The sequence below is a fragment of the Etheostoma spectabile genome, chromosome 3 (assembly GCF_008692095.1).
Source record: "Etheostoma spectabile isolate EspeVRDwgs_2016 chromosome 3, UIUC_Espe_1.0, whole genome shotgun sequence".
In the NCBI taxonomy this organism is placed as follows: domain Eukaryota; kingdom Metazoa; phylum Chordata; class Actinopteri; order Perciformes; family Percidae; genus Etheostoma; species Etheostoma spectabile.
The window spans coordinates 28,423,389-28,442,634 of record NC_045735.1 but is presented as its reverse complement, the minus strand read 5'-3'; the positions used below and the strand labels follow the sequence as shown (position 1 = coordinate 28,442,634).

The window sequence follows — 19,246 nt, the reverse complement described above, 5'->3', positions numbered from 1 at the left end:
TTTTTTTTTTTAACCAGACTGTTTTAATATTTGCCTTTTCCCACTTAGTTATTATATCCACATTACTGATGATTATCAAAAATCTCACTGTGTAAATATTTTGTGAAAGCACCATTAGTCAACACTACAAATATCGTTGCAGTATCGCTATCGAGGTATTTGGTAAAAAGTATCGTAATATTTGATTTTCTTCATATTGCCCAGCCCTACATTACCGTGCTTTGGGCGGTTGTTGAGGCTCCACCTAAACCTTTGCCATTTCGTACAGCTGTTTGTAACGTAGAAATAAAATGGATTATTGGTCATTTTATTTATATAGCTTATAGCTGACTTTACCAGCGGACTTCCCTCTTGGCCATTCCAACAGATAAAGTCTCAAAACCAGCCTCAGCAACGTGAACAGCTAAGTCGCAGCAACACCATCAGCTGGTTTGAGTCGAGCTGAGACAGGCCAGGTTGAGGATTTTTTTTAAATTAATACGTTGTCAATATCTCCACACCCACGCCCACACAGCTTCTTAACACGCATACACACCTCCTGGATCGTCTCCATGGGTGGTGGAGGGTCCTTGTGGCGGCACAGATTGACCATCACCCATGTGACATTGCGGAGGAAGGTAATGGGGATGGAGGGACTGATGAAAGAGAGCAGGGGCTTGACCACACCCAAGCTGATCACATAGTCTCTGCATTGAGGGCCATCACCTGCATAACACAGACAGACACACAGATGGAGCGCATGTCCTCTCTGGACTGACTATATTTGTTTCCTTGGCATGCTGCTGTCCACACCAACACGACTCACCTATGATGTTGCCCAGGGCCCAGACCGCCTGTTCGCACACATTCTGGTGAGGAGAGTGAAGCAGCCTCAGGAACAGTGGCACCGCATCTACACAAAGAAAAATGAAAGGTGACAATCATAAACAGAGAATTGCACGATGTGATGTGTTGCTTTAATTGAGGTACAACACAATGTTCCTCGCAGAATGTATAGACAGCTCTAGGAAGAGATAAAAATGGTAAACATTAATACAACGTCAACCATCTGACCACACATTGAAACGACCACTTGGACGGATTTGAACTCCAGATTTGGACATGGCCGAGTTTGTACTTAATATACTATCGAGCCCACAACATGCCAGGAAAAAAAGAGGTGGAAAAAACAATCTAAGGCTATGTTCAGACTGCAAGTAAAAGTGGCCTAAATACGTTTTTTTTTGGGATCACGTGACCAGGTCAGACTTCTTCAGAAGTAGTGTGAACACTCAAATCCGATTCAGGACACTTCCATACGTGGTCCTGAGTTTGCTCAATGCGGCCGCAGTGTGAACAACTAAGTCGGATTTGATGCGACTTTTACGTCAATAACCCTCGCGGTGCCCTCTCTCCTCGCGGGGAGAGACAGGGCACCCTGCTCCCGGTGCAGCTGTAAACCGTAATGTTGGCAACCCTCCCGACCCGTCTTGAAACACGGACCAAGGAGTCTAATGCTGACATGAGTCAGAGGGTCGCACCGGGGCCCAATAAAAGTGAGGGCTGGCGCGTGCCGGCTAAGGTGGGATCCCAGTCCCTTGCGGTCAGTCGCACCACCGCCCACCTTGCCAGCACCGTCGGGGAGGTGGAGTGTCAGCGTGTGCGCAATAGAACCTGAAAGATGATGAACTCGGCCTGGGCAGGGTGAAGCCAGAGGAAGCTCGGGTGGAGGCCTGTAGCGGTCCAGACGTGCAAATAGGTCGTCCAGTCACACAGACCTCTGTAGTGATTTTGCAACCATAATCCCGCAAAAGGTCAAAATAGCAAATTTGGCTCTATTTTTCTTCATTTTTCTCCTCCTCAGCACATTCTCATTAATGTTACGGCTGCCATTACACAAAAATTTGGAAATAAAAGCAAAAATGCATACTTCCTCCATAACTTCCCTGACTACAGCGTCTGATGACATTGTTATTGTACTTTTACAGATGCGGGCCAGTTTGAAACCGCAAACAGTTGACACTGGAACCTGATATAGGCCATTTTAAAAGGTAATGAGGACAACCAAACTAAAAATTTGATCTGAGCAACAAAAATCGGAAGTAAGTAAGACTTGCGGTGTGAACGTAGCTCAAATTACTTTGTCGTATATTGCTTAACGTGGACTTAAAAAAATGTCTGAACAAATTCATATTCTTGGATGCACGCTCAAGCTCAGTTGGTAGAGCGGGCGCCCATATATAGAAGTTTACTCTTCAACGTAGTAGGCCCAGGTTCGACTCCAACCTGCAGCCCTTTGCTGCATGTCATTCCCCCTCTCTCTCCCCCCTTTCATTTCTTTAGCTGTCCTGTCAATAAAGGGCTAAAATGCCCCAAAAAGAAAAGCATTCATATTCCTAAAATCAGATCTTCAAAAATAAGATGCAGGTCGAGAAAGCTGAAAATACAGATGGAAGGCTTCATTCAAAGCCAGAGATACTTGGACTTTGCTGTTTAGACTGCATAAATAATAATAGATTATGGTGTTATGCATGGTCAAGAATAATAATTCTAAAGTTCATTGATTTAATTATTTTATGTTCCATCTTGTTGCAAGTGCTGCCATTCAGTAAAAATCAAGATGGAGAAACGGGCGGCTTCATAAAGAAAAAGAAGAAAAAAAACACATTAACCACTTGAAAAATGGAAAAGAATGAAGAGAACACATGTTCCCGAAAAGAACTTCGCAATTTCAAAATGCCCAGTTGAATGATACATTAACCTCTTTTGAAACAAAATGCAATGCCACAAACACATTAGTTATTTTTAGTAATTTGTTAACGCATTACCCATAATAGGACATCATTTTATAATACAGCATATTGTTGTACAAATGTAAAAATGTACTGACCACTAATTGAGGTAAATACTGAGTGTTTTGCAAGACACATTTCTATTTGTTCCTCTTGTGTACACTTTGTGAGGTTTTTTCACCTTGTTGAAAATTGTATCAGCTGACAAGGTGACATAAATGTGAACATATCGTTTACTAAGTAACAAAATACTACAGGTTTATATTCCAGCATAGTACTGCACACTCCACTACAATAAAAGCACCAGTTAGTGGAGCATTCAAAATCTTCCATAAAACATGCCACAGATAAGACATAATAATAATGATAATAATGTAGATAAAATCAAGGGACAGATAGTTAAAGAAAGTGGCGTGGCTAAAATAAAAGGTCACTTACTGGACTGGACCACAGCTTGGGTCTGCTCTGATGTACCAGATGCGATGTTGGTAAGAGCCCAGGCTGCCTCAAACTGGAGGGATGGGCTGTCAAGAGGTAAGAGATGGATGAAGGCCGTGGTTAAAGGGAGTGTAACTGGACAGGGGCGTCAAACAGTAGGAGCCTGCTGATGAGTCATTTATATTTCTGCCATTCCGGGAAGGTGAAAACACGTTTACATAACTGCTATAGATGTAGGCTGGGCTAAAGTCTGCTCGCTCAAGTCTGCTTTGAAGTGTACATTAACTCTGCTTTGAAGTGTACATTAACTCCATATGATGGGGGGGGGGGGGGGGGGGGACGCGCGATGCACTGTTACATGAAGACAAACAGAATTTCAGCCTGCTTACTTGTCATCTCTGTCCAGGCAGTGGACCAGTATAGGAAGGATCCCAGACTTAATCAGGTCATCTATGGGAGGGTTACGGTCACTGGACAACAACTTCCTACAAAAACAAAAGAGGATACAAAAGACCATTACTCACACACACTCTCATACTTGCATAGCTTTACTGACACATAATAACAAAAAGAACCAATGAGACACAGAGAGATCAGCTGAAGAATTTGACGTCAATCACAATCCCAGTGACTGTATGACAGGAGACTTCACCCTGCTCATCACCCAAAATCAACAGGTAACGTGGGCATGGTGAAACTGCAGGCTAGAGTTTAAATGGAGGAAAAGAATAAAAAGACAAAACAAAAAATAACATGTTTCATGAATTCAGCCAACTCATTCTGCAGCAGTGCCATTTCCAACGTCCATTAATCAGAAGGGGCTGACTTACTGTTAATCACCGCTGTCTAACTGAGCTGGGAAAACATTCAGCCTCGGAAATTTCAACACCAAAGAGGCCATCCATTTTGAATCAGAAAACCTCTAAGTATTGGTGTACGGGAGCAGGAAATTATGCCTCACAATAACCAGACAAACCAGACGTGAATCTGGATTATATTAAAACTACTAGTTCTATAATATACAGTACAATAGTTTATTCAGCGAAAATTCGGTTTGAGTGGTGTGTGTTCCTACCTGGCAGCCTGAACAGCACTCAGCTGGACGCCTTGATTATCACTGGTGGCATTCTTAAAGCAACACAGGGAAGGACACAAGTTAAATTCTGATGCATAATACACACACTGCCCATAAGAGGGGCTATATGACAAAGAATAAAATAAATCAAACTTCCTACTTACTTGTACTATTGCTTCAAGAGAGGTGTTTTGCTAAAAAAGAAAAAGAGAAACATTTGATAGTCAATAGTCTTTAATTGTGCTTTGACAGACATTTGTAACACATACAGTATGTTATGATAAGAGTTGATCGGTAACCGGTACGTTTTAAACTGGTGGTTAGGCCAGAAAAAGCCATCTGAATACCCTAAAGAGTGCAGAGCCTGGCAGTACCAAATGAGGGTGAACAGCCTGTAAGTCTTTTCTGAAAACGGCTTTGTATGTGACGTTGACAAAGCAGGAAGGAAGGCCACCAAAGCGCCAGTGAGAAAAGTGAGGAAATGCCACCAGAACAATGCACCGACAGTGACATTCTCACTTCAACCAAATGTTTTGGCGCAACAGTCAGCTGGCCCGGAAGTGAAGGCCAGCATTCAATGTGATAATGTGCTAACTGGCAAGCTCACCTGACGCCCTCTAAAAAAGGAGTTAACTGCCCAATGTAGGCTGTAGAAGTGTGGAGTGTCTTTCTTACTTGTAATCAAACATTGACCATGACTGCAGGCCCTGTTATATAAAGTTGGCCGATGCCTCTGACAGTCAGCAGCAGCAGCTGATTGCCCGTGCACCCTCAAATAAAGGGGGGCAGTAGATTTGTGACAAAAGTCAAAGCAGAAAAGAAAAACATTCAAACAAAACCGTGCATACACAATACACATGAGACATCTGTAACCAAATGAATATTAAACCAGTGGTGGCAACTCAGACAGAAGCAGAAAAATAAAAGCTGAGGGAAAGTTACAATTTAGGAACCATCGGATTCATCAACAGGCCCACTTTTTTTTTGTGAAAGAACGAACCACAAATAGGCAGCTGACAACAACAAAAAAGACGCAAATGTCTTCAAGGCCCAATCAATGTGTTATTTTAGACAGACTGAAAACAGTCACAAAGGTCATCGGTTGTTTGGTATTTATACTAGCCTAGACCAGCATAGACCAGCATGCACAAAAGCCTATGTAATGTCTTGCAGTGAGTCAGGGCAGCATGTCATTGCTGATATATTGCTAAGCAGCACATTTCAAGTCAGCCCTCTCAATAGCACTCTGTAGTTCCTGTGATTGAATTTCTGAACTGCTGAGTGGCCTTTTTATCCAGCAATACCACCAAACCTAGAGCCCCCTTTAGTGATGGTGGGACTCTCAAAAAGGGTGTAGGTCTGATGACCGCATACATCAAAAGATGATTTCTGAGACATTTACTGTTGAGCTTTAAGCTTAAACTATAAAGAAGACATGGCCTAATGTTTTGGCTCAACAGTTGTGAGAAGATCGGTACTTAACTGAGAATAAAGTGCCTCAAAGTTGGCCCCAATTTAAAAGCTACCATCTGCATTACAATTTATGTATGCATCACAACTATCACCACAACCAGAACTATTACTACCAAAAGGTGATTAAAATGTTAGGTATTTTCTTCTCTGGTCTCAACTTTATGCCTGTGGCCTTTCATCTGAAAATGAAAACATCCACATAGATGTTCATTGCAGAGATTACATAAGCAGGGATTTCATCATGTCAACACAAAAATGCTGCATAACAGGAATCTGTCTCAAACATTAATGGATGTATTCGGCCCCAAAAGCACAGACAATATTAAAAAGGAACACAACCCTGATGAGGGATAGTTTCAATAGTTGTATTTTACCTATTCTACCAAGGAAGTTCTAGCTGTATTGGTCTCCTACTTTGAGAAAATGAGACACCAACCAGCACAGAGAAAGACAGATTACATGTTTGTTCAGACTATTGCCCCACCCAGCAACATGGAGCAAGGAGCCATGGAGGCAGCATCACAGGGACAAAATGCTGGCATGTCCTAAACCTCTGGAGTGTTTAACCAGTGAGCTTAATCTAATGTGCAAAACCCCTAGGACAAACATTTATGCTAAGCTGTCATTCTGATAGTTATCAGTTGTACCTTACAGAAGCGAAACTATTTTCTGCCTTTAAAACACAAAACCTAAAAATGTGAACTTGATTTTCTGGTAGCAGCAGACACATTTTGAAGCAGAGGATTCAAGACCGTACCGATCTGAAATCTCCGTCAACATCAGAGTCCTCACAGATGTCCTCGTGAGGCACATTTCTCCGCTTCAGAAGGTGCTCATCTCTTTTGTTCTGTGGTGGAGGAAACAGAATTATCACTTCCAATATGCACAATCCAGCAGAAATGAATGATAATAACAAGGAAAACTCTGCATCTTTCAGTACATTCTTTTAAAAGATGCACTGTAGATGAAAAGGTCAGAATTTAATGTAGTTGTAAAAGTCTTACTAAGAGTAGGTAGCACAATATAATCCAAATGTATATTTACCTTTCTGAGTTCCACCACTACCTCAGTCCTTTGTCTTCTCATAGTCTGTGGGCGAGATAGCAAATTAACATTATACAACAAGAAACTTTAATTCCAACCTGCCATTGCCCAAGAGAGACACTAGCTACGAAATCAAATTTGGGCAACGCGTAAGCTCAGGATCCACGTTATGTGACCAGAGCTGATGTGTCATACAGTGTGGACTTTTGACTTAATGCTCGAGGTATGACTGATACTGGTCATACCTCAAACATTAAGTCAAAAGCCCACACAGTACATGACAGCACCCAAACACATTTAACACGGGTCTGGTCTAAAATGACCCATCTCAAGTTACTGCAAGACCATGTGACGTGCCTTAACAAGACAGCTAACTCACATAGTCTTTGCTATTTAGCATTTGTATCGATGTTCTTACACATAAAACACATAAAGCTGCACTGAGATACACTCAGTTGCAAATTTATTAGCCACATCTAGCAAAAACTACTGTGGTAAGTCATTCTCACAGGTTTTAATATTCACTCTGTTTGTTGAACTGAGGTGCGGATTCGGATTTGTGGACTTTATTGGGGAGTAGTTTGTGCTGCTCTTCAACTGTAGATTTATTGTAGATCATAAAACAATACAATTTATCAGCAACAAAATCTACAGCCTAAAAAAAAAAAGACCATTAAGTTGAATCAACACCTCTTGAAACAGTTTCAATAAAGAATGTAACATTATATTCGTTGGCTTTATTGCAGGAAGGCCGCATTAGTTTGAGCTTGGTGTAACGTTAACCCACAAACTGAGTATTCAACTGTGTAGAAGGTGCATTATATAGCTGTTGTAATGAGCAGATTTTTTGTCCTTGTGGTTATTACTGACAGTACTCCACCATGGTGGAGATTAGGTATTAACAGGTTAGTACGTCCATGGTTGTAGACGTGACTCGTCTGGGGGCTTAGCTCGTAACAGATGCGACTTGTCAAACTGGATGGATGAGTATATCCTGCTCATATACATGTCAAGGGAGCACGCCTGAAAACAACAATACACTTATAATAATAATAATAATATTAGTGTATTGCTGAGCTGTGTATCCGCTGGTAACTTGTGGATCCAACGTGCAGCTTTGATCTAACGTTAACGTTCCCAGGTATGTGATCGTGTTAACAAGCTGGCCGTGTAAACCTGGTTTTCTAAGCGCGTGTAACATTGTTTAAACCACCGAATAACCTTTTTAACACTACGCCACGATTGAAAAGATCCAGGTAACTGGCCAGCTAAGAGGCTAACTGGTTTCCGCCATTGTTTTTGGTGATAAAGACGGGGGATGGGTGGAACTGCAGCCACCAGCACCACCAAGCTTAACGCTAGCATAGCTGCAAGCCAGCTAGCTAGCACGCAGGTTAGCTAACTGCAGTATCACTACAACGTTAATCTGTCGTTGTGTTAGTTTGACAAACAAGCAAATATTTCCCCAAAACAACCTGAAACTTAGTTGTATTTACTTTGAGATATAGCTATAGTATTCGTTTTTGCTAGCTAACACGTCGACTTTAACCGGTGGACGATGTGCTTCAGTTAAACTAGCTAGCATGTCCCCCGTGGGCCTGGCTAGCACTGAGCTAGCAGAGCACAACCAGCGGAGGCGATGAACTCTAACGATCGCTTCCGACATGTTTTATAACCAACGCCGTCTCATAGCGTAACGAAACCAGTGAAACCAGAAGGGCAACCGCCCAGCCAAGGCCAGCGATCTATTACTGGTGATCGGTAAAGGCCCTGGCCGAGGCTTCGGGTAAAAAGTTCCCCGATGGTGGAAATTAGAAACGACGTCACAAGGAAGCCGTGAACATAGCGGCGGAGAGGAGATCCTCGACACCAATCTGCATAACTTTACCTCCAAATCACGGCCCTTATTCTTGAAATTCTTCAACCGCTGGTTGTCCAGTTTCTCGTTGTCAGCCATGTTAGCAGTTCTGGTTACGTTAAACACAGTCGAACTCTTGGATTGAGCTGGTGAGCTACCCTTTTCTGGTTCCCTTTTCTCAGCCTTTCGTTAACGGACTATTTTTTGCTGCTCTGTCCGCGGTGCATACTGGGATTGCCGGTGGTGGAGGCAGCCTCTCTCTGGCGTAGAGGAAGGGTGGGGAAATCCCCTTCACTCTCATTGGTTTCACTGTTAACATCCATCTGCAGGGCGCGCCACACAACACCATACAAACTCATGTTTGATCATTGTAACTAATGACAAGTAACGTCCAGTGGATACATTTTAATATTTCATACCCTAGTAGAAAGAAGTATATTAACTGTAAATGCAATGTTGAGTACAGTATTTTACATCTATTTTATGCCACTAGCCTACATCTAAATTTACTCTTTTTTTGTTTTTGCATAAACACTTAGCAAATCAAGATTTGACATATAAAATATATAGTCTTCTTTAAAATAGATGCAACGTTTTACTGTAAATCAACTATCAATAGTTGTTTATAGCATAGCCTACAAACAAGGCTGGATTACATACCAGGCATAACAGACTAATTTCCCCAAAGTGAGAAAAGTGTCAATAGATTTTTGGTAAATTGATCAACTGTAATTTAAGTGATGAGATAGCCTTTCTTGTTCAATAATATTTCTTGCTAAATTCCCTCTTTTTGTTGTTTCTCATGACAGTGTTTCCTTGTAACACAAAGATGGATCATTGTGCTAAAAACTCAATACCTTTGGAAGATACCCATTTGATCTAAGTCAGATTGCAGAAGCCTCGTGTTCAATTTGTCTGAACTTTGAAATGCATTTTTGCACAGAACTCATACTGTAGATTGGGTCCCCCATCTCCTACATTGGAACAACCAAAGGACCTCTTTGCACTCAGTGTGGCCAGGAGGAACAATTACAGTGACCAATAACTCTTTCAATGTAGCCTACACATTGGCATGTGAGTATTGTAAGGCGCCGTCTTGTATTCTATGTCAAAATTCAACATTTTCATTATCAGTACTTATATTTAGCCTACATCTTTGTATTGCAATCTTTAAAGCAAAGGATCTAAGTACCTTTCTACTATTTATTTAATCACACACTTAGAACCACCTCCTTTGATTCCAGATATTTTAACATCTTTATTTCATTGCAACAAAAAGACAAAAACAACACTCAAAGAGCGCCAGCATAACATGAAACACATGTTCAAATCATGACATGAAATGACTTGACAGTTCTGCCATGGCTTTAATTAGTTTGATGTAACGACATGTATACTTTACAACACTATATACCAGGACCCCCTCGAAGAAGAGATCTTGTAAAACAACGGGAACCTTCCTAGCTAAATTGAGGATATATATACAGTATTTTGTATATGTTTTAGGTTTTAGTTTGGTCCCATTTATGTTGCTGAAGAAAATCTATACAATTTAATTTAAGTGTGACAACACTGTAATTCCAAATAAATGAAGCTTGTATGAAATACTAAGCACATAACAAGTTTAATATTGCATACAAATTAATAAATAACACATAAACCAACTAAACTGAACAGATAATGCACAATTGAAGAACAACATTTCTTTGATCCACAGAAACTTGACCAAACAAACAGGTTTTTTCTCAGTCCGTCTTTCATGACCAGTATGCACACTCAGACTGAATTATCGCAAACATACTGTTTAGCAAATGGCTACTATCAGCTTGTGATACATTAGCTGGCATAACCCAAGATTACTCACGGCATCCTCATGGGTTACCACCACAGTTCAAAGGCACTTTGTCTTCACCAGGATTGAGTAAAAGTTCTTTCTGCCACTGAGATTAACACTTTATATTATTATAATCTCATCCCTTTTCTCATCACCTCCTCTCATTTGATCCTATAGACGCCACAGTGAGGCCATTAGCGGACGACTTACACAGGCAGACGAGAAGGAATCCTGAACATCATTTGAATGCATCTCCAAGAAAGATGATCGTTTATCATCCACTGCAGATCAAGACTTGTTTCACAGCTGTGACACTGATGCCCTTAGACTTCATCTTAACCTTAATGTCCTCTTGAGTCTGTTTAAATGGAGTCTTCATCAGATAGACTATCCTCCTGAAACCTTCCTCTAGTCCCATGCCGGTGGTGGCTGAACAGGGCTGGATAAACCAGGGCCTGCCCTCGCACACTCTACTCAGGTCCAGTGTCAGGCAAAGCGTTTCTGGACTTAGAGCACCATGGAGGTCCTGTTTGTTGCCAAGGACCACGAGAGGAACCCCTTTGAGACTCTCGTACTTCAGGACCTATAACAAGTGGAGAAATCAAAGTAAAGAAAACTTTAATTACTACAGTGTAAAACAAACATCTTAGATCAGGGTTCTTCAACAGGTGGTCCATGACCACTAGGGGGTCCTCAGAGTTAGCACAGGGGTGCCTCCAAATGAGGTTTGATTTTTTTTTTTTTATGTTCGAAAATATACATTGATATGAATTCAGCATATGAATAGCAAAGACAAATTGTCATATTTGTGAGAAAAAAAACATTTTCACATTAAAGATAAGTTTACCATAGGAAAGATTGCCACAAAGTCCTCAAGGATTCACTGTGCCTTCAACATGTATATTTAATATTAAAACACTATATATGAAATATATCATAATAGCCATTCATTGTCATCTATCTGCCCTACTTCATTATGCAACTCAAATGTATAAAATATATTTAGTAGGGGGTCACTGCTCAGTCTCTTTATGCAGCTAGCTTTAGACGTACCGATTTCTTGTGTCCAACCTTCTCCTGTTGAGCATTAAGCAGTATGAACACTCAATGTATGGTTTCTCACAAACTATAATACACTGCAATGTATTAATTAATATGTTGGCAAACATAACTCCTCCTATGACTCATCTGTGCATAGGCAGATAATGAATGATTGGCAATAAAACCAAGTTGAAATGAAATACAGTGTGTAGCCTTTTTTATTTTTTTTATTTATGAATTAAGCATTTATTTATTAGGAAATAATTGTTCTTCACTCTACATGACAACTGAGCAAACTCCATACTGGAAAAGGCCTGCTGAAATATATAGTAAGTGGACCCTGAGTTAATAATACATTATTCCGTCAAACTACTATATTTCCAAACTCCAAATGAAGATTACCATGTTTTCATTTATGATCTATTTTAAACCAGTCTGTGAATGATTTGTATATGTATAAACAAATAATGCTTTTAACACACAAGATATGTTCATGCATGTACTGTATATATTTATTTATTTATATATACTATGATTACAGCTATAGTGTGACATGTTATTAATCATTCATTACACATTTGTACATGTTTATTATGGTTATGGAGTAATAGTTTTTGACATATTACTTAAAACACTTGTTCTTATAGTTGCTTAAAGTGTGCAATAAGCAATTTATTACGATTAAAACTCTGCACACATCCTTCTGCACAATGAAACATCCAAATGATAATAATAGGGAAAACACGTTTTTGACTGGAGGAAGAAGTGTTATTATTAAGTATAATATATATTAACATATTTAGTTACCCGGTGAAGTTCTTTGCGGGCCTCATCCAGCCGCCTCTGATCCCAGCTGTCCACTACAAAGACCAGTCCAGCTGTGTCAGTATAGTGATGCCTCCAATGGGGTCTCATCTTCTTCTGGCCCCCCACGTCCCACACCGTCAGGCCCGGGCTGCTCCTGTCAGTCTCCAGCGTCTCCACGTTGAAGCCCACAGTTGGCACAGTCACCACGCTCTCGTTGTACTTCAGCCTGTAGAGCAGGGTGGTCTTCCCTGATCCGTCCAGACCCAGCATCAGGACCTGCGCTTGTTTCCGAGGCTTGGATCCATGCGTGCCCATGTCTTAAGAGTGCAGCTTGTATCTCTATTAAAAAAAAAGTAAAGTGTGGCCTTTTCTTTTTGTATAGCTGTGTAAACTTGCTGCCTGCACCCAGTGGCTCCCTTTGTACTGTCTATGTGTAGGCTTAGTGTGTCTGGCCTCTTATAGAGACTGTCTACAATCAGTATGCTTTATGTATGCACAGGCAGAGTGATCCCTCCCCTCTGTTATGATGGGATTCCTTCTGTCCCTGCGTAGCTTTCAGTAAAGCTATTCATATCCAAAGTGACGGTGCACATACAGTTCTCTGGTTACCACTGCAGTTAGATGAGTCACATCACACCTGCTCCACATCATCATACACACCAGCAGCCAGGAAGTCCATGTACAGTCACAGGGAAATTCTAGTGAGGACCACTTGCCCCAAAGTGATGATGTAGTTTCATCTTTAGACTTACAACATGAAGGCTGGATGAGCGGCTTCCAAAATCTTTAAACCTGAATTGATTAGCGACTCCTCCTCGCGTCAGTAGCTAAATAATTGCAGTGTATTGGCCAGCCCTGACATAATGTGGATCGATGTGATAAACATCACCCAGCAGGTGGCATTGACTGACTAAAATCAAGCTTTTCAAAAGGTTAGGGACATTGTCCATAGCTCAATATATTTTGCTGCAAAAAAAACCATGACAGAGAACTTAATGGAAAAACTTGGTTAAAGAACATATTGATGATATTTAATGGGGATATTAGTGTTTATTCTTTTGTTTACTGCCTTCTTGCAGAATAAAGATTTAACCAACATGCAAATTTGTATGCAAATCCACATGAGATACTGTGTGCCCATGATATACTGTACAATATGTAAGGCTATGGCTGTTTTATTGTTCTTTATTCTGTTTTTCTTTATGTCTATGATGTTGTGCCTTTGCTATCAGTTTATGCTTTTGATGTTCATTTTCTTTAAATAAACAAACACGGGCACAGAGAAAATGATCATTTATTATTTTAATGTTACCTTGTTGATTTACATTTTTAAATTTCAGAATTATTACATTTTTTTTTTTTTTTTTTACAGTTTATTAAAGTCAACAAAACAAGTACAAATGCCACATAAACACTTTGTAAGGTACATTATCAAGGAAGAATGGGAAATGAAAAAGCACAAACTGTTTTATCTGATATATATCTCTGAAGTTAAACAATCCAGGAACAGGTACACAGCTTTCTTCGTTGCTGTAAAAACAGTGGAGGGGTGATACCAACACGAGGACAGTATGTACATTCATCTTACAATTTCATGTCTCTTGGAGACATTTCTTTCAATGCTAATCCATATGTGAGTTAACGAGGTATGACACCGAGGTTGTGCAGTGTGCCTGGCATGATCGACTGCATTACTTCAAAAAAAACAAAAAAAACCCCACCAGAAGTAGTTGGCAGCAGATTTCGTAAAATGAATAGTAAAAAAATAAGGCAACAACGCATTTCATTCATAGGCTTGTTATGTTTTTAAATATATTTCAGCGAAATGTGATATGTGATCTTTATCAGGATGAAGATTACAGGTCATTAACAGATGACATTGTAACAGTAAATTGTCAATTTCAGTACATTTCTATCTCATGTAGCTTGTAGTCACTGATAATGTAAGAACAGTCAGATAAGGAGTAGTATATCAATATGTAAAAAGAAGCATATTAGAAGGGTTGTAAAGCTTACTATCTAAATCCCTAAGTCATTTTAAAATCATAACTGCCAATCATATAAGTCATTTTATGTGATAACTCATTTATTACCTTTTTACATGTTTCAATTAACATTCAAATTGAAATGATCAGATGGCTTGTGACAAACTTTATAAAGTAATAATTAGCAGGTATAGCAGAGTCCCAGCGAGATAATACAACACTATTACCACAAGGTATTGCTTTAAGTCGTATTACATTTTAATCACATTTAAAGTGATATTTGGTTTGACAACGGCTGCATTATCCAACAGTTATTACATTATCAGTAGTTCCATTGATTCAGATAAGATGGGGATCAAACTAGAGTCTAAGCTTTAAAAAAAAATCTTAACTTCATCAACAATCAAAATATAAATGAGACTTTATCAGCACAGAAACTAAAAGCAATCATATTACGTAAACTAGGACATTCAACATCTAAACTTCTGAGACAAAACACAGAATTCACACGTTCAGCAAATGTGATACGGCCATTGTAATTCATTCTATTGCTGTACAATATCAATGCTGATCTTTGAACAAACATATGCATATTCAAATTTGTGTTGTTCATGTGTAAAGGGAAAAAAATATTATTTTTTATGTATTTGATCCAGGAAAAAAATAACCTTTTCAGTGCAGTTGCTCGGTGGACGTCAGTTTACAATTTAATGATGTAGAAACACAAAGTTAAGAGACTAAAAATATAAAAATTAGTGGTCACACAGACTTTTAGTGAAGGACACCACCTTTGAAATAATGTGGAAGTGTCCATGCCAGCTTGTATACTTTAAATCTACCATTACTACAATGACTAGGTTCACACACACACACACACACACACACACACACACACACACACACACACACACACACAGCGCACACACACACGCGCACACACACACGCGCACACACACACGAGCGGGCCCACAGTTGCACAATTCTAAATCTGTTTATTTGCATAACAGTGACCCAGCTTACATTACGGTGTCTGCACAAGAACTGCTAAGCCTAAATGAAAGAAGTTTTCGGAAGTGTCACCTTGTCTGCAGTAAAAGTAAAAAGGGGTGGGACGTGACGTACTTTTATGCTTTGAAGGGCTAACTTCTGTAAATATCAGTGATAGAAATAGTTCTTGCTCAAAAAGTTGCGGGCTCAGTTTTTTTAAATCTTTCATCTTAAGCCTATCTTATTCTTACTTATATTCAAATATAATAGAGATACTGTGTGTCGCAGACGTGTGGCCTACTGCTCGCTGGGCTTGCCTTTAAACTTGACCACCATGACGGTGATGTTGTCAGTGCAACCGCGATAGAAGGACTGGAGGACGATGCTCTTGGCCCCAAAATGAGGCTCGTCCAGCCGTTCCCTGATGAAGCGAACCGCCTCCTCGTTGCTGAAGGTGTCCCACAGGCCGTCCGACGCCAGGATCATGAACTCCGGCTGCAGCTTGTTCAGGTCAAATGACATGATGTCAGGATCAGGAATAACCACGTTGAGGTTCTTCAGGGGGTAATCGCCCAGAGAACGGGACATGGCCAGGATGCCCTGGACACGCCACGAGCCGTTGAAGCTGATGAACCCACCTGCAGAGGAAGACAGAAGAAAATGGTTGGAGAGTGATGAAACAAGGAGCAGGAAGTAAAATACAACGTGGAGGGGAGGGGGTTGTTAGAATGTGAGGAAGTAAGCAGGATTGAGGAACACAAAGGTGAGAAGAGAAGTGGAAAAACAGCTGTTGTTCATGTTACTGGCATTAAACTAAAATTCGTTTTTGTTCCTGTGAACCAACTGGCAACGTGTCTGTTATCCATTTCTATCAACTATGAGTCCGCTATGTTCACATCAAAGTGTAAATAATAACATGTTGAGGGAAAACATTGACATGTTTTCCCTCAACATTCTTGCTCATGGAATGCAACTGTTTGTCTTGGATACATTTCAAATCATGTCACATCCTGCAAGTACAGCTGTGAGCCCTCTGTGGCTTCAGCAGATTTACCATCAGGGAACTGTACTGGAAATGATAAGATGAAGACTTCCATACTAGGTCAGGATGCCTCCCTAGTTCCTAGTGAGCAAGGCCATAGTCAGGAGGAGGTTGAGAGTTCAGGCTATACAAAAAATCCCATTATGTGTATTTTTCTCTTTCCAATATTAGTTAGCTTGAATCCCAGAAAAAAGCAGAGGACATGACCTCTGTGTCCTCAATAGTAGCTACTTTAGCAGCTGCCTCCTCTTTAGTAAACTGCTTTGACATCATTGTTGGGAAATGGTATATACAAATTCCAATTAGAAACAAGAGTGACATTCACTGAGGTATTAACATAATCAGTTAGCTGCTGAGGGCAGCAATGAAGCCTACTCTCACATCATTAGACTCTATTTATTTGTCTTCACATACTGTAACATGGCTTGTATTTATTTTCACTTAATGGATTTAATTATTTAGTTTGTTTTCATTCCCAATGCAGTCCGCACTACGTTTATTGAACATGCATACAGAGGACTTTATGTGATTTGACTCTTTTGTAATTGGGTGTTGCAGTCTGTGAACTCTAGAATTAACATGTCTTTGTCATTCTTTTCTTTTTTCAGTACAAGACAGAACTTTATTTTGCATTTAGGAGTTACAACAGTGTCAAGAAAATCAGGCGTCCCTCGTTAATGTGTAAATGTATGCAGCAAGGTGCTCAAAAATCTAAAAAGATAATCAGCTCTGCCCATGGAGCCTTTGGTGTAGCTATGAAGTTTATTTCAATAATTGTTCTGGAGTGTCTGTGTGTGTGTGTCACACAGAGGCAAACAACAAGATAATGCTACCCTATGAGAGAGGACTACTGTTTAAGCAGTTTTTATTAGTATTCTAGTGTGGTTCCGGTATATGATAATCTATGATTAAATCATTAAATGCACCCTTCACTAAATTAAAACAGTAGGAGGGAAATCATCTGTAGCATCATAATTCCAAGCATGTTACATGAATAAGTAAACAGCAACATAATGCAAACTAACTGTGTAGGGGTTCTTTTTAGTACCCAATAAGACCATTAGGTGGAGATGGTGTGCTATTCTCACCGTGACCACACTGACTTATCTGGCAACCCGCCATCAAATGCTTTTCTGCACAGAGAGTATGCAGATATGGTCGATGGGAGAATTATGCCTTCAAATACACCTTAAATCCTGTGCACTGTCTGGTTGCATTTGATAACATGCTGCTTTAAGAGCAGATTGTGTTATCAGTCACTGGGGTTTGATGTCAGCCTGAGTACAGAGACACAAGATGTGGAAAGAAAGGATAGTGGTGCTTAGCTTTGATCGTAAGCAAACTTTTGTTTTTGATGCTTTTCTGACAACAATCTAAGTTGCGATGGGTGCCTCAAGTCTGAACCAAAGCCCTGTTCTGCTGATCAGAATCAGTTGAGAAACGTCTACTGGTCTGGACTGCAGAGCTTTTCTCACCAGCCTTCTTGATCCTCTTGCGTTCTTTGAGCTGGTAAGGTTTGTGGTCATGTGACAGAGGAATGGCGTTGCCGTCTTTATCGCAAAGAACTCCGCGCGAGTCTCCAACGTTGGCCACGATCAACTCCTTATCAGACAGGAGGGCCACCAGACATGTAGTACCTGAAACAGATGGAGGAGAGAGGCCAACAGAGAAAGATAGAGCAGGAGAAGGGTGGGGCAGAAGGAAGTAGATGAGATTAAAATTGGAGTGGGCTGTTTTCTACCAATATCTTTTGTAATATAGTAAATGTATTGAAACTGTTCATGAATCAAATAACTAGTGGCAGCCAGCAAATCAAATACTTGTCAAATCAAGGTAATATTAGTAATATTAGTATTTATTTATTACATTTATACATTTATAAATCACACATCAAGAGACTGGCCAACAGCTCAGGCCCAGAGGGGCTAAATGCTAGCGTCAGCATGGTAACAGCGCATAATAACAATGCTAGCATGCTGATGTTTGGCAGGTTTACCATGTTTATCGTTTTATTTTGGTGTGCTAGCATGCTACCATTTGATATTTAGTACTTAACACAGGACAGCGGAGGCTGATGTCTTCAATTTTGCAGGTATTTGGTCGTAAACCAAAAGAATGGCCAATTTACATTGACCAGATGGATCATCAAAGTTATCCCAATTCATCTTGAGGGGGATAAGAATGTTTTAACCAAATTCAATGGCAGTCCAGCCAATAGTTGACGAGACACTCAACTGAAAACATCAAATGTCAACCTCATGGATGGTGGTGCTAGAATTCAGGGGATCACCAAGTCATAAGGGTTCAGCCTTGGGGTCCATCACGGTCTGTACAAAACTTCAGTACAATCCATCCAATAATTGATATATTTCTGTCTGGACCAACTAAGAGAGGCCGACAGTCCCCTTTCACAGAGCCACGGTGCTAGCATGGCTAAAACAATCCAATATTGCCACAAAAAGGGTCCTGCTTGAAAAATTATGTGACGGGTGACAAATTTATATCAGCTCACGGTACGGGTTGTCATATCACCAACCCTAAATATAGCAACCTAATTAAAAACTTCAGTAATCTAAGGAGAACAATTGCCTCCTTCCCTCTTGCACTGAAGTGAAACACATGAATCATGAGCAAACATTGCAAACACTCTTTGAAGTAGCTTTTCTTCCTTGTACTACTCTCTGAAACACTTTAATTTCTTCTCCTCCTTCCTCTCTTTGTTTAGTTTCCCAGCCAGGCAGAACAGAGTCTGGACTCAGAATCTGAGGCCTATTGTGTGAGATCCAAAGTCCTGTAGAGAAAGAACAGATCTGCCTTTTTGGCCATCTGCTCACAAAGAGCAAAGACAAAACTGGAGAGAGAGAGAGAGAGAGAGAGAGAGAGAGAGAGAG

At 40.3% G+C, this 19,246-nt stretch overlaps 3 protein-coding genes and 1 long non-coding RNA gene across 5 annotated transcripts in view; 1 reads left to right on the top strand and 3 right to left on the bottom strand.

Annotated features, from left to right (window-relative positions):
• Window positions 1-8,959, bottom strand: part of kpna4 (karyopherin alpha 4 (importin alpha 3)) — a 15,662-nt gene extending 6,703 nt beyond the window's left edge. The window contains exons 1-9 of the mRNA XM_032511492.1: window positions 8,690-8,959; window positions 6,802-6,846; window positions 6,515-6,604; window positions 4,449-4,478; window positions 4,285-4,337; window positions 3,599-3,694; window positions 3,210-3,295; window positions 806-892; window positions 536-705 (exon numbers count right to left, since the gene is read on the bottom strand). Of these exons, the coding sequence (XP_032367383.1) occupies window positions 536-705; window positions 806-892; window positions 3,210-3,295; window positions 3,599-3,694; window positions 4,285-4,337; window positions 4,449-4,478; window positions 6,515-6,604; window positions 6,802-6,846; window positions 8,690-8,758 (726 nt within the window). The 5' untranslated portion in view covers window positions 8,759-8,959. The remainder of the gene's footprint in view (window positions 1-535; window positions 706-805; window positions 893-3,209; window positions 3,296-3,598; window positions 3,695-4,284; window positions 4,338-4,448; window positions 4,479-6,514; window positions 6,605-6,801; window positions 6,847-8,689) is intronic.
• Window positions 7,730-10,909, top strand: LOC116686513 (uncharacterized). Of its 2 annotated transcripts, none has more exons than XR_004331280.1 (3): window positions 7,730-7,942; window positions 9,603-9,733; window positions 10,671-10,909. It is a non-coding gene; the product is annotated as an uncharacterized LOC116686513 (long non-coding RNA). The 2 variants fall into 2 exon arrangements; XR_004331282.1 differs by having other exon boundaries at window positions 7,768-8,194.
• Window positions 9,905-12,843, bottom strand: LOC116686502 (ADP-ribosylation factor-like protein 14). The gene is made up of 2 exons (XM_032511527.1): window positions 12,342-12,843; window positions 9,905-11,076 (listed from the first exon to the last, which is right to left on the bottom strand). Exons 1-2 carry the CDS (start codon window positions 12,654-12,656, stop codon window positions 10,768-10,770), a joined length of 624 nt encoding a protein of 207 aa, XP_032367418.1. The 5' UTR covers window positions 12,657-12,843; the 3' UTR covers window positions 9,905-10,767.
• An 817-nt stretch (window positions 12,844-13,660) lies between these two features.
• ppm1lb (protein phosphatase, Mg2+/Mn2+ dependent, 1Lb) overlaps window positions 13,661-19,246 on the bottom strand; it is a 43,153-nt gene continuing 37,567 nt past the window's right edge. Inside the window, exons 3-4 of the mRNA XM_032509878.1 lie at window positions 17,831-17,992; window positions 13,661-15,951 (exon numbers count right to left, since the gene is read on the bottom strand). Coding sequence (XP_032365769.1) covers window positions 15,611-15,951; window positions 17,831-17,992 — 503 coding nt within the window. The 3' untranslated portion in view covers window positions 13,661-15,610. The remainder of the gene's footprint in view (window positions 15,952-17,830; window positions 17,993-19,246) is intronic.